At 40.6% G+C, this 15,420-nt stretch overlaps 1 protein-coding gene across 1 annotated transcript; it reads left to right on the top strand.

The window, feature by feature from the left end:
- The first annotated feature begins 2,247 nt into the window (after positions 1 to 2,247).
- LOC148981809 (uncharacterized) lies at positions 2,248 to 12,061 on the top strand. The gene is made up of 9 exons (XM_089129196.1): positions 2,248 to 2,308; positions 9,266 to 9,583; positions 9,654 to 10,040; positions 10,301 to 10,331; positions 11,175 to 11,260; positions 11,469 to 11,497; positions 11,589 to 11,663; positions 11,780 to 11,848; positions 11,958 to 12,061. The coding sequence occupies exons 1-9, from the start codon at positions 2,248 to 2,250 to the stop codon at positions 12,051 to 12,053; spliced, it is 1,152 nt and encodes a 383-aa protein (XP_088985322.1). The 3' UTR covers positions 12,054 to 12,061.
- Positions 12,062 to 15,420: the final 3,359 nt, after the last annotated feature.

The raw sequence follows: 15,420 nt of genomic DNA, 5'->3' as shown, positions 1-15,420 counted from the left end.
GCTTTAAAGATAACTAGTCTTGAAAAAATGGCCTTGTTGAACAGAAAATATGCGAGCTAGCTTAAAAGTGTCTCAGGCCGCGACATTAGCAGCGTTAAAAATGTCCTGGATCCTTGCTAAACACAACAAACCATTCAGTGACGGAGAGCTGGTCAAGAACTCACAATGTCTGTTTGATGACCTGAGCAACAAGAGCGAGATCATTCACAGGATAAAACGTTTACAGCTCAGCAATGACACAGTTACTCGTCGAATCTCTGAAATGTCTGAGAATTTGACAGAACAGCTAAAAACTAAGCTAGTCACAGGTTCAGCACTCAGTTTGGCTGCGGATGAATCGACGGACATCGGAGATGTTGCTCAGTTTTGCATTTGGGGGAGATGTGTGTATTCTGAGACTTTTGAGGTTACAGAAGATTTATTGGCATTGAAGTCGCTACAAGAACGAACAAGACGAGGACATTAATGAAGCACTTAGTGAAGCATGCAAAGACATGAACGTACCCGAACCCTCAGTTGTCTCCATCACTACCGACGGTGCGTCCTCAATGACGGGAAAACACAAGGGTCTCGTTGCTGAAATGAGGAAAATCTCCCCTGACTTGTTGGCATTTCACTGTATTGTAGATCAACAAGCACTATGGAGCAAGTTAGTGGATGGAGACTTCGTGGAGGTTATGAACACTGTGGTCAAGCTGGTCAACTTCATTCGAGCGCGGCCTCTAATGCTCTGCCGTTTTATGACGTTGTTGGGCGAACTGGACATAAGCTTGCGGAGACCTCATCCTGCACAGTGAAGTGAGATGGCTAAGTCGTGGAAAAGTCTTGCATCGCTTTCTGGCTGTACTCCCCGAGATTGTCAACTTTCTTAATGAAAGATTTCCAGTCTTGAGAGACAACGAGTGGAAAACAAACGTTGCTTTTCTTTCAGACGTCACAGCTCACCTAAACAAGCTGAACTTACAACTTCAAGGTGACGAAAAGCATGTTGATGACCTGTTGGGCTGTGTTGAGAGTTTCAAAATGAAGCTAGGGCTGGACACGGCACAACTCAAAGATGATGATTTAACTCACTTTCCACTTCTGAATGACGCGTGTGAGGGTGTACCGGACATACAACAGAAAGAACGGTTCGTTAAAACTGTCAGTCAAATGCAGGAAAATTCACCTCGTTTTGTGATTTTGAGTGATAAAATCTGCAGGACATTTCATCAGAGAGACATTGACTTTTCCTGTGGAAAAAATCAAGGACTTGACTGCAACATCGGCTTGTCCCGCCGCGCACTGGAAGATGAACTGATGGATGTTCAGGCAAGAGGACACAGCCATACCGCGCAACAGTCATCCTCAGTTACAGAAATGTGGCGAAACATCTCTGGACTAAACCTCAGATTATTAAGTTCAAAAGTGCTTTCCATATTTGGGTCGACGTACATTTGCGAACCCACATTTTCTGCAATGACGCGCATCAAGTCACGTTTCCGTGCGCGTCTTACAGACTGCAACTTACAGTCGCAACTTCATTGTGCTGTTACTCCTTTTGAGCCAAATTTCACCAAATTGGTCTGCTCCCGACAACATCAGGTGTCCCATTAATGGTAAGTAGAATTATACTCTCTAATAATAATAATAATAAATGTAAGTGTAATCATTTAGATACCTTAATGCTCAATATCTGGTTAGTTTGCATTGGTGACGCTAAATGTAAATGATATGCGGCCTGTGAAACTTGAACTTAGACATAGTGTGACACGCTGAAAAAAACGGTTGACAACCACACTCTGGGCTATAAGAAAACGCTGAACATTTCGACAGCATGTTTCACAGTCTCTAGACACTTCCTCAAATGGGCTTCACAGCTTTATCAGTGTTTTAACCTGTTCTGAGAAGAGCTATTCTCTAAATGTGTTCAGATGCATCCTACAAAACCTCCATCATCTGGAAATCACACTGAATCAGTCTGTTGAGCCAATGACATTAACAGCAAATGCACTTCTCGCAACACACACATACACAGAGAGAGAGAGAGAGAGAGAGAGAGAGAGAGAGAGAGAGAGAGCAACACTTCACTGTCATGGACTGAAATAGTGTCACTACAGTAACGGATGTAAACAGTTCATCAGATAAGATGAAGTCAATAACCACAGGAGGAGCTGATGATGATTAAAGGAGGAGCTGTAATTATATATAATGAAGAGGAAGAGCTGTCACTATATCTAATGAAGAGGAAGACGGACAGAAGCAGAAATGTCTGATCAGTGTGATCTGTGTCTGCTGGGACTGATCATTCTCTCTTCACTTCTCACAGGTAAAGAAATCTGTATTTTCTCTAAACACATTTAGTGGAATTAGTCTGGAAAGAGTTGATTTGAACATGCTCAGTTTATTCTTGCACACATTCACGTTGTGATCTCAGAGTTGTGTATTGATACACACACGTTATACAAAAAAATTACACTTGAGAATCGATCATCCGTTTATTCGTCAACACCAAACGTTACACCACCTCGTTCGTGCTCAAACAACAACAACTGCACTTCCGGGAACTTCATAATATGAGTCACATTTTATTCCCCGTAAACAGTCATGTGAAATCTTAAACAATATTCAGCACAGAGGTATAATGTGCATGAACACATTTTTTAATGTCTTAAACTTAAACTCCCACTCTTAAAAAAATAATAATAATGATCTTTCAATTCAGCATACTAACAGGACTGAACAACAACTTCCTTGAACAGAAATATGGCCTAGTATATTTTAAGAAGCTCTCGAGTCCAACTCAAAGACAGACTGTTTTAATGGCTCTGGAAGCCCCAGACTCAATCTGAATAGTTATGCTCAGAGTGTCTCCCCCTCGATGTAACCCCTCCCCATTAAACTCTATGATAATGTGAAGGTGTGGGTGATACAATGAGGCTGATTGGATTACCATCTATACATGACACTGTTATGCTGATGAGATCAGGGATGGGGAATTTCCGGTAACGAGCTGAATCCTGTGCCTCATTTACATGCTTTGTTTCAGAGTGTCTACACCTCTATGTAACCCCTCCCCCTTGTAAGGTGTATGAACACAAAGTATTTTGCCTTTAGTCAGTCCCTCTATGGGATTTTAGCAGATATTAAATGTCTTCAGGAAGAGTTTCTACACATGGATTACAATGTTCTGCTTATTGTTAGCTACACCAGAGCCCGTCTAACGGAGAGCCTTGGCACTTCCTATTAGCCCCGTTGTGGATCATCTTGGTTGCAGTTCCATTATAATTCCACTGGAGGTGATTGCGGGCGAGCGCAGAATGATTGGGAGTCTATGGGGCTAAACGGCTAAATGTGTGTCTTTCACCTGCTTGTCGTTAAATTAACAAAGATTTTATTGTTGATTGCGCAAGTTCAAAATAGATTATAGGCCAAAAGTCGAATGAACGAGTACTTGTGTCCTTTTGATTTCTTACAGATTTCATCACAGTTTTGAACGGATTTTTAGAACAGATAAGTGAACTTAAAAATGCAATTTTCAGCTGAGTGTATTTTCTTAGCCCTCCCTTTTGAATGCAACTTTCAAATTACTTGACAAAAAATTACATCCTGAGAAAAGTGGATTTATGTGGGTGAAACCCCATTGACTCCCATTTATTCTGCACTCGACCGCGAGCGCCCCCGCATGGACAGAGACGTGTTACTGCAGCCAGTCCACAACCCGGAAGTAACCAGCCAGTGCCAATTCTCTTCAATTAGACATTCTCTGGCTACACCCAGCTAACACCCATAAAATGGCATCTGCCTGCCTCTATGGGACTTTATCATAGGGGTGTCCTGACTGATTCAGTGTGATTTCCAGATGATGGAGGTTTTGCAGGATGCATCTGAACACATTCAGAGAATAGCTCTTCTCAGAACAGATTAAAACACTGATAAAGCTGTGAAGCCCATTTGAGGAAGTGTCTAGAGACTGTGAAACATGCTGTCGAAATGTTCAGCGTTTTCTTATAGCCCAGAGTGTGGTTGTCAATCTTTTTTTCAGCGTGTCACACTATGTCTAAGTTCAAGTTTCACGGGCTGCATATCATTTACATTTAGGGCCAATCCCAATTCTACCCCTTACCCCTTCACTTTCCCCTAGCCCTACCCCTTCGCCTTCCCCTTGACCCTTGAAACAGAGTGGCAATGCGTACGGGTGAAAAGAAATGGGACACCACTACGCCTCCGTTAAACGTCATTATAAGTCGTCGCTAGCGCCTACGTCACAGGAGATGCGCCGATGTTTATCACAACTTCCAAGATCCCGTCGACAGCTGCAGTTATCTCAGTCGCGTGGGTTACAGCTATTTTCTTGCATCTTGTGAAGTTCGCAGGAAACAACGGAGACGACGAAAATATGTTGCGGGACTATCGTTAGCAAACTACAGTAATTTTAGCGATTTCTTTTTTTTTTTTTTTTTTACAAACGTTTCTGTGAAGAAACTGACCGTAAATATGAACACAATATTGAATGTAACATAAAGCAAATCATTATTTGTCGTTATAATACTTATTAAAGCCACAAATACTTAAATTTATGGGTCTCCTTTGTTGCTTGGGCAGCCAGCCTGGGTTAGCAGTGACACTTCTCATACCCCTTCGTTTGAAGTGTGCTCCCGAAAAATCTTCGTTTGAAGGGCTATCTGGCCCTTCACCCTAGCCCTCCCCCTCCAACCAAAAGAGAATTGGGACAGCCCTACCCCTTAACGTGGACGCGCAAAACAGGAGGGGAAGGGGAAAGTGAAGGGGTAGAATTGGGATTGGCCCTTAATGTCACCAATGCAAACTAACCAGATATTGAGCATTAAGGTATCTAAATGATTCCAGTTACATTTATTATTATTATTATTATTATTAGAGAGTATAATTCTACTTACCATTAATGGGACACCTGATGTTGTCGGGAGCAGACCAATTTGGTGAAATTTGTTTTAAAAGGAGTAACAGCACAATGAAGTTGCGACTGTAAGTTGCAGTCTGTAAGACGCGCACGGAAACGTGACTTGATGCGCGTCATTCCATTAGAGGCCGCGCTCGAATGAAGTTGACCAGCTTGACCACAGTGTTCATAACCTCCACGAAGTCTCCATCCACTAACTTGCTCCATAGTGCTTGTTGATGCACAGACTCAGCTACGATTTTTGGACGAAGCAGACTACAGCAATGCAACAGCAATAAAGAACACGGCTTAAAAAGATACTTCCGAGTCTCCTGGTTTTCGCTTCTGAGTTTTCAAACACTTTAGAAGTAAAAGTTCACAATAACGCGCATTCAAACTCTTAGCGGAACGGATATATTCCAAATTACGATGGTCAGTCCAGACAATAAAAGGGACGGTGGAGCCCTCTGACCACTGTCACCATTCCCCCAAAGCCAGGCGGATGGCAAGCAGTTCGCGATTACCGACATCGTAATTACGTTCTGCGGGAGAGAGTCGATGAGAAAAGTAAGCGCACGGGTGTATCTTACCATCAGAGGCTGACCGCTGAGAAAGAACGGCACCTACCCCACCTCAGAAGCGGCGACCTCCACCATAAACTGTCATCCGGAGTGAGAAGAATGGGCACAGAGGTAAAGAGAGTGGAGGTCTTCCACTCGTCCCCCTCTCTAATTCGTACGAGATGGGAAGCGTTACGGAGATCGAGCTTGGAAAAAAACGTTGCTTCCTGCAAGATCTCGAAGGCTGATGACATCAGTGGACAGGGATAGCGATTCTTGACAGTGATGTCATTCAGCCGCTGATAATCAATGCAGGGACGCAGAGACCCGACCCATTCTTGCAAACATAGATTATCCATAACACACAAATTAATGATATGAGCAATAATAGGAGCAATGATGGCAGCTATTGGTTTAAGTCAGGGGTTTTCTAACTGTGGGTCCTGGCCCATTTGTGGGTCTCAGATTGGGAAGAGGTGGGTCGCGTAATCACTATATTGGCTGCAGCTGAATTTACGTTTCATAAGTGACTCATACAAACAGGTTGACGATGAACCAACGTTAAAAAGAAATCGCTATATTGCTTAAGGCGGGCATACACTGTGCGATGTCTGCAGTGCCGGCGCTATGGGGGGCATTAGGGGGCAATGCCCCCTAAATGTATTTTGTGCCCCCCCAAATTGAATTATGATATAATTTACAAAATAATATCAGTTTAATTTAATTCACATTTCAGTGAGAAATAGTACAAGTATATGTCTACAAACGGCTCATTAGCTGAAAATACAATAAAGCCAACATAAAAACCAGTGTGACGCTGTGAGGAAACCCCCCTGCCGCCCCCCCAATCACGCACGTTAATACTTGAATGAAATGATTTTCAGTTGGCGCGACCGCGCGAGCTTCCTGCATTCAAAACAAAACAAAACAAAACAAATCAAACAGATGAAAACTCTCCAAAAATGGAAATTAGAAAATGGTTCAATACCACAGTTTCTCCTTACACATCGGATTACCCCATACAGCAAGACAACGACAGCCCGGCTTTGGTATTTGGTGCTTCTACCGTGCAGTGTTGTAGTCGAGACCGAGACCAAAGACAGTCGAGTCCGAGTCGTAAGTGTAGCTATTTATCTAACTGGCGTACTGTAATGTTCACTATGTGTTGTCATGTGATGAAACTAATAGTTTAGTTGGCCTAGTTTTTGCGCTGCCCATTGTCCTGAAATGTCACTCACTCCCGCCGTGGAGAAACAGGTGTTTAAGCCTATATTTTCTTGTAAATGGAAATTGTAGAATAATATCTGTGTATGTTGTGGGTGTTTTTTATTTGTTAAAGGTGTTAAAGGTTTTATTTGATAAAGGTAACTACATGATGCTTTTTTTAAGGCTACGAATGTAAATGCTTATGTTAGAACAAAGCAGAATAAAGATGAGTAACTTAGCTTTTTTTTTCTCACTTCCGCCATTGAGATAGCATATAAACGGCTATTCTGTCAGTGAGAGACTGTGTACATGTTCGTTAGCTTTGCTATTATAAAGCTGTGGTCAGAGTCGGTCTTGCAATTCTTTTTTTTTTGTATAGGCCTATTTAACCCTTAATCAAATTTCTTAAGAGTCGCTTGTCTTGCAACAATGTGTAATGTTTTATGTGTTTATTGTGTGGGTTGCATTACTTCATGTTAATAGCTAACAGAAAAGGAAGTAGCAATAATAAATATAGGATATCCAATATCCGAAAAAAAAGTCCCCATACTTACCTAGTGCCCACCCATTAAAAATAAATGCCCCCCTGCTAAAAGCGGTCTGAAGCCGACTCTGGATGTCTGTGCCATTTCAGCACGGTACCTACTCACACTGAACGGGTAAATCACATGTGTTACACATGTAGAAAGGAGCAGGCGTCGTTTCTGGTGCAACACATTTAATGATGAGCTGTTGCATGCAATCCTGCAAGACAGATATGATGATCACAAGACAATCACAAGTGAAGTTCCTCAACTCAGTGTTATCATCATCTCGTCTCTGCATTAACTGCTATATTACGCTTATCCAATTCAGGTCCACATTTTCTAATTGCTCATTAACATTCCCTGTTGTTCACTAAACTAAATTAAACAGTCACTTGCAGAGGCAGTTTGTATATCAAACATGTGAACATATATCTTTAGCCCCATAACATGGGCAGCAATAGTCCGCATCGGTCCAATCACTTGACTGTAGTAGATGTCTCCCGATTTCTGATCTTAGAAGTATTTTGAGTCTCCATTAAATGTTATAATCTGTGTCGCCGGATAAATCAAACCGTGTGTTATTCCTGATGTAATTTCATTCTCAGATCTTTAAACTGCGCTCTTCTCTTGGACACTTCTGCTGTTAAATCTGGAAAGATTGTGACATTCATCCCTTTAAAATGTAGGACTTTTCTTGCTTTTCTATTTGTAGAATAGCCTCTTTCACCGCATGCCTCTGCATCCTGACGATCATCGGTCTCGAACCATGTTTTGTAACAGACCCCACTCTGTGTGCAATTACCACTTCAGGTTTATAAAGCAGTTTATCTTTAAATACCTCATTAAAGAGGGATCACATGAATTCGGTTCGTTTCATCCATTCTGTCGTGCTTTCCGGACAAGCCCGACTCCTCGAACTGCAGTTGTAGTTTATTCATTGCCTCGTTTATTTCTTCCTTTTTTTTAGCCGTAGAAGTTATTCTGTAGGACAGACAGGACTGTAAAAACACTGGTCAACGAGTAACTGTGACATCCAACAATCTGACAACAAGACAGAGAAAGAGAGGCTTAGAAGAAGACAAGATAATGAGAGGAGATGAGGAACAGGTGGAGAGGAATGAGCAGAATGAAAAGAGAAAACAGCTGATGTGTGTGTGTGTGTGTGTGTGTGTGTGTGTGTGTGTGTGTGTGTGTGTGTGTGTGTGTGTGTGTGTGTGTGTCCAGCAGAGGGAGACAGAGAAGGAGACAGGATCATTGTTTCCATTAAACACTGAGAGAGTGAATAAGACCGCTGAGAAACAGCAGGAGAACAGGGGAACAAATGTATTATGTGCAATGATGAGAAAGAAGAAAAATGAAGCGATCTGGGGAGGAAAAAGGGAAAACTGGACAGAGCCAACACAAAGAAAAGAATAAAACAGAAAGGATCTTTCTCACCCGTTTCAACTAAACCTTCCGAATACAGAAGAAAAATGTAGAAAGAAAAGTCTTCCCTATACTTCCCTACTCTATCTATCAAAAGAACAATGACAGCGAACGGCACATGCCCCTAAACCTAGTGTGTGTAAACTAAATAAATCAGAACTAAGTGTGTCCGACGTACGTCACGTGACATCACTTCCCTTTTATATATGTAGAAATAAAGGCCAGCGCATCAGCCGTTGATTAGCATTATACATACGGGAAAGTAAAAGGAGGGAGTTGTGACCCCTATAGACAACAGTGTGCCGGATGGAAGAGCCGAAGTAAACTTCACAGAACTGCAAGAAAAACAACAACGCCAAAGTTTCCTTTTCAACTGTCGAGTAATTCCCTTGATGTTTATCAAACTTACGGGAGAAAAAGCACACTGATGGTCCACATCCTCGCCGTCTAGAAGCAAAACTGCTCCAGTAACTCCATGTATCCGCGCTCGCATCAACTTACAACTCAAAGAGCGATCCAAACTCAGCCGAAACTGGGCAGCTTTACAACAGAGCTTTAACACTCTCAGATGCAGTCGAGAGGACAAATATCATCATTTAATACTTCTGTTTATATCATCATGATCACTGACATATACTGTGTTTCAGGAACCAGTGGAGATGATCGCGTGTTCATCAGTTCTGGTGTAGATGTCTCTCTGCCCTGTAATAAAGATCTTTCTGACTGCAAATCAACATCATGGACCTACAAGAACAGCTTCAGAGGTTCAGGGAGAGTTAAACTGATTACTGGAGGGATAAAGAATAAAGACACAGAGAGACATGAGAGACTGAGTCTGGAGTCTGACTGCTCTCTGAACATCAAGAACGTCACAGTAGAAGATTATGGATTATACAGCTGCAGTCGATATGTGAACGGACAGAAACAAGGACCTGATGCTTATGTTTATCTGCATGTTCTTCATGGTGAGTTTATGATTATGTGTTCAATATAAAAAGAGAAGATTCTCCCTTTAAACTCAGATGATGATTGAAGAGTCTGTGATTTGTGTCTTGTGTTCAGTTTCAGTGTCTCCATCTTCATCATCATCATCTTCATCATCATCATCTTCATCCTCACAGACTGAGATCAGTCCAGGCCGCTCTGTGACTCTCTCCTGTCAGTTGTATTTATATACTGGATACTCCTGTAATTCTTTGGTCAGTTATAAAGGAGTTGAGCTGTTGTGGGTGAATCAGGCTGGTGTTGATCTGAAGACAGACTCCAGATATCAGATATCATCATCATCATCATCATCACATCCCTGTATCATCACTCTGACTACAACACTCCTGGATGAAGATGACAACAGAGAGTGGAGATGTCAGCTTACTCAGAGAAATCAACTCCAGACGTCAGTCAGATACACTGTCAAGTATTCAGGTGAGGAAACAGTGTTAGAAGAGCCTCATGATGTCAGGAACACTGAGGTCTATCAGTATCACTGAACCAGAACAAACTGAGGGAACAAAAGCTTCTTTGACTCTCACAGAAGAGGAACTCAAAGCGTTGCTTCAAACTAATGAACTGCAGTGAAGTCACAGTCCAACTGTTCACTCTTTATGTAATGTGATGATCACAGTTAAAATATGATGCTCATATTGTACAGTATGAATCATCTGAACTAACATTGATCTTCACAGATCAAGCTGATTCAACGACAGCAGTGAATCCAGTCCACATCACACACTCTCAGGATCCCTCAACTATAAACACACACGTTTCTAAAGGTACATCATCACTGTCTTTCTCACATCAGTGCTTTTCAGTGCGTAATGCTGGAGTTATCTTCAGTGTTCACTCATCTAAATATGACTGTCATATTCTACAGGACCATTGGCACATTGAGTTGTGTTAGCTTCATTTCATGGACTCGTGTGGTGTGTGTAATTAGCGTACTTATGCATATTACATGACATGTTCAGTATAAACAGTGAGAGTCGTGTGTTGATGAAACGCTCCGGTTCTTTCACTCGATTCTCCCAGAAAGCATCAGATGAAGACGAGATGTTGAGCCGTGAAGCACACTGGGAACCATGAGTATGCAGCATGCATTGCGGCGTGAAGCATGTCACCATTGTTGAGATTCATATGTTGATTCTTGACGTCTGTGTGTGTCTAAAAATCCTGTAATGTATTTAAAAATCAAAATTCAGAATGTCTGATCTGTGGCAAGAAAAGATTGTGTATAAAGTAAATATAATCAGGTCAGGGAAAAGATTAGTGTATTCTACTTTATGATGCTAAAAACCTATATCACCGGATCCTCTTTGTTCCTGGCTTTCTTTGCAATAAATGATGTGTTTCAGTAAACAATGTAGTTTGCTACGCCTCACCTCGTGTCCTCCTCATCCTGGATATTATTATGAAGCATCTCAACTAACATTCATCCTTTTCAGATCAAGCTGATTCAACAAAACCAGGCACAAACTCTCCTGCAATCACAGGTTCATAATCACATCTTCTGTCTATAATTGTCCTCAGTCTGGCCTGTCCGTCTCTGACTCTGAGCTCGATCTCTTCTTCAGTCATAGGGATTTCTGTCGCTGCAGTCGCTGTTCTCCTTCTTGCTCTTCTCTGGCTGATCTGCAGAAAAACAGCTGGTGAGATTCACATTTACTCCTTTACAACAATTAAAAACAGTTCAGATGAGCAAACAAACACATCACATTCAGAAACATGTGGATTATCTGAAATCTCCTGCTCCTGTAATGTCAATCTCAACGAGATATCAAGTCAACAATCATTTAATGCTTCAACAAACTCTGATTGTGCATAAATACTCATATTTCACGAGGCACTTGTTTTCAGATAATAAAGTCGGGACTGGCGACTCTGCGGTGAGTTCAGGAATGCAGTGATTTAGATTTGATTATTGTCTTTAAAGCTCAATAAAGTGTCATTCATGCAGTTGAACTGTTTATTCTGAAGGTCAAAGATGAGGATGAACATAAAGGGACGTATGAGACGATCAACATGTCCATTCCTCCTGATCTAAGAGCCGATGTGAGTCTCTAAATCATCAAACATTACGCTTTAAAAGCTTTTGTGTTATTCTCCATGTTATAGTGAGAGAGATGTGTGTTAAACTCGACTCTCTGTACGTTTGCATTGATGTTTAGGAGCAGACAGATGATGTGACTTATTCTGAGGTCTCTTCTTTCAACACAAAGCCAGTAAAATCACTGGATGTGAGTCGACGCCAGCACACGAGTTTGACTCTCAGATAAATGATGCTCTAATAATGGTAATAATAATCGCTGTGGTTCAAACATTGATGGACAGAATCTGTTCTTTCAGGATCATGATACCGTGACTTACGCTGCCATCAGAGGAAGAGAAGATAAACCGCAGGATCAACTTTACAAGAACAAGACCTTCACAAATACACATTAATGACACAGATCATGCCCACTGAGCAAAATGATGTCCAAAAGACGTCTTTTCAACGTCTTTGTCACAAAAGTCGGACGTTGAAAAGACGTCCACTGAGGGGCCGGAATGAAAGTTTTTATAACGTCTTTTTTCGACGTGTTCTGGACGTCTGAAAAAGATGTTAATGGATGCTTCGTACAAGGTTACAAACTAGTTCAAATGTGGCCATTTGCAACATTATTTATGGTATCATTTAGACAATTTATACTGTTTCTTGACCAAATAAACACTCTCATGATGCATTAAATTAAAACTCAAGTTTATTTCAATGTAATTTCCTTACATTGTTTAGATGGTGATATTTATTTTATTTTGAGTCACCATTGTGGTGATCAGTGTTTGCTGTAGTTGGGCGCTTGGTCCCAATAATTAGTATTCTAGCTTTTCTTTGGCTGTTGTAACTGTGTGTTTGAATAACACCAATGTTGTGACAGAGAAAGCCAAGAAAATTGACTCTCATCAGCTCCTTGTTGTTGTTGTTGTTAATGATGGTGATGATGATGATGATGAAATCAACATAAAGTGGGCATTTAACGTTGTGTTTAGACTTTTGTGTTTGTATCAGGAATTTATAACCACCAATGTTGTGGAACTGCATTAGTAGCATGGAAGTTGGACAAAAAGCAAATTTACACAATGTTTTGAGAAAATCTACCATAGAGTCACACACAGACATGAAGATTTTGCATATGATTCACAAAAATGGTGACAATAAATAAAAAAATGCTTCATGCTGCAATGCATGATGGGTAGCTTTCATAGTACAAAACATCCTCGATTCCCAGGCTTTTTTGTTTTGGTTGTCGCCGTCGTTGAGAATCATATGCAAAATCTTGATATCTTGTGTGTGACTATCTGATTCACTTTATTAAAACATATTATACACAGTGGTCATTATAAAGTTACTGGTCCAAATAATGCAGTTCTAAAAGGTGAATAATTATTTCAGATATAAAAACAGAAGTTTAGATGTTGTTGAATGCTTGCATTGCGTTAATTTTGTCATCATCAACAAGCAGCTGAAGACAGATGATCTTTTATTTTCTTGGCTTTCTCTGCACAATCAATGGTGTTATGCAAACAGTTACAACAGCCAAAGAAAAGCTAAAGTAAGAAGAATTGGGACCAAGAGCCCAACTAAAGCAAACACTGATCACCACAATGGTGACTTAAAATGAAACAAATATCACCATCTAAACCACATCTAAACAATGTAATGAGTTTTAATTTAATGCATCCCGAGAGTGTTTATTTGGTCCAGAAACAGTATAAATTGTCTAAATGAGGCCATAAGTTATGTTGAAAACATGTCCACAATGGCCACATTTGAACTAGTTTTTAATCTTGTCCGAAGGACCCATTAACGTCTATACCGGACGTCCAGAACACGTCACAAAAAGACGTCATAAAAACTTTCATTCCGGCCCCTCAGTGGACGTCTTTTCAACGTCCGACTTTTGTGACAAAGACGTTTAAAAGACGTCTTTTGGACATCACTTTGCGCTCATCACATCAGGAGCCGACGGGAAGATTTCATCCGGTGTTTGGAGGAATGAGTGTGTGAACGAGCAGATATTTGTTGAATGTGAATCATCATCTGGTCTGTCGTCGGTCAGAGCGCAGGATCTCCTCTATATCATCACCGCTACAGTAAAGATGGAGATTATCCGCTCTGGAAACCTTCATCCAGTAGCGGTTCTAGGCACGGGCGAACCGGGCAGTCGCCCGGGGCGGCATTTCTTCATGTCACATGGGGGGCGGCACGCACGAGCAGTTAAAAAAAAATCCTCTGTGCCGCGAAGGTTTTCTATTTTTTTACCATTTCGATTCAATTATTGGCAATGGCGCCCCTAATTGCTGAGAAGGTGCCGTGCACAGAAGCGATGTCAAGGGGGTCTCTTGATTAGTTCACGTATCGCGTCTTTTGCGCGCTCGAGGTCGTTATTTCAAATAGGCGATTAGGCGCACGGGAAGCGCGCTCATTATCCGCTCGGGGGAGGCGCGCTCATAAACTTTTCAGTATGGGAGTGCACGTGCACCCAAACACTTGGGTGTTTTTTCTCTTCTCCATAAAAAAATCTTTTAGCAGAGCTTCAGCAAGCGTTTTTCTGTGGTGGAAATACATTAGCTACTAAAACTTGTTTTTCATTGAGGAGAGCCCAGTGCATGGTTGTATAGCAACGACAGCCATGAGCAAATCGGTCCGAATTTTACTATTAATAATAAAAGATAAGCTACTGTGCATTATAAATGTCAGGAATGTATTTTTATTGACTCATTCTTTTTATAGAGATGATTGAATGCTGAAATATGAGGTATATATTTTTATAAAATCTCTTTTTGTGTTAACCTTATTTTAAGTTTAGTAGGTAAGATAAAAGACACTCCTTTAAAACAAATCTTTAATGTTATTAACTTGGTGAATTGATTGTGTATTAGGCTTTTTGTGTATGTGATCATGTTGGTCACTATAATCATGAAATGAAAATAATTTACATAATGATCAACTTTGTCTTTTTACAGTAGCCTATGCAAAGTACAATTTTCTATTTTCTAACATTCTAACATTTTAAGAGTGACATAGGGCTACAAAAGCTATTTTAGGTCTATAACAGTTTAGTGTTTAATATGAGAGCTGTTCAAAATTATTTAAGAGATAAGTATTGTGTTACTAAATAAGTATCTCTCAGACCCTTTTACTTTTAAAAACTCCATTTCGTGACAAATATTGTTTAACAAGCCATAACTAAAAGTGTGCCATATAATTCAAGGCAATAACCAATGCGCTAATGGTTACTTCCTCTCTTTAAAGTTAGATTAAACTAGCAAAATAACTGGATTCTATTAACTGTGTTTTTCAAATGAACGTTATGTGATTTTATTGTTGGGTTGTTGTTGTTTTGTTTTTTTTTTTGTTTTTTTTTTTTTGGGGGGGGGGGGGGGGCACTCGAAGGGGGTCTCGCCCTGGGTGTAATTGAGAGTAGAACCGCCACTGCCTTCATCTTCATCATCCTCTTGCTTCAGTTTGTATATCAGCGCTTTCTTCTACAGAGAGACGTCCGTCTGAGAAGTACATCAGTGCTTTCATTATACTGCCATAAAATAGTTAAAGTAATTTTCAGTGTGTATATGTTACGAAATTAAATGTCAGTTATTGCTTTTCTCACATGTGACAATAAAGAGCAAGACAAATCATGGGTTAAAGAAAAGTGTTTGTGTCCTCCATTCCTGTAGAAACACACACAACTAAACTTGCTCTTGTTAGCTGGAAAGTTGTTTTAAAATAATAAATTCGAGAGCTTGAAGATTTGAATTTGAGCAGAAAATA

Source organism: Pimephales promelas, chromosome 3, assembly GCF_988280905.1.
Source record: "Pimephales promelas chromosome 3, fPimPro1.hap1.1, whole genome shotgun sequence".
NCBI lineage: Eukaryota > Metazoa > Chordata > Actinopteri > Cypriniformes > Leuciscidae > Pimephales > Pimephales promelas.
This window is presented reverse-complemented; position numbering and strand designations above follow the sequence as displayed.

Coding starts and splice junctions, on each gene's coding strand:
- LOC148981809 (XM_089129196.1), top strand. CDS start 2,248: ATGTCTGATCAGTGTGATCTGTGTCTGCTGGGACTGATCATTCTCTCT. Junction 11,261..11,468: donor GATCTGCAGAAAAACAGCTG/GTGAGATTCACA, acceptor ACTTGTTTTCAG/ATAATAAAGTCGGGACTGGC. Junction 11,849..11,957: donor AGCCAGTAAAATCACTGGAT/GTGAGTCGACGC, acceptor CTGTTCTTTCAG/GATCATGATACCGTGACTTA.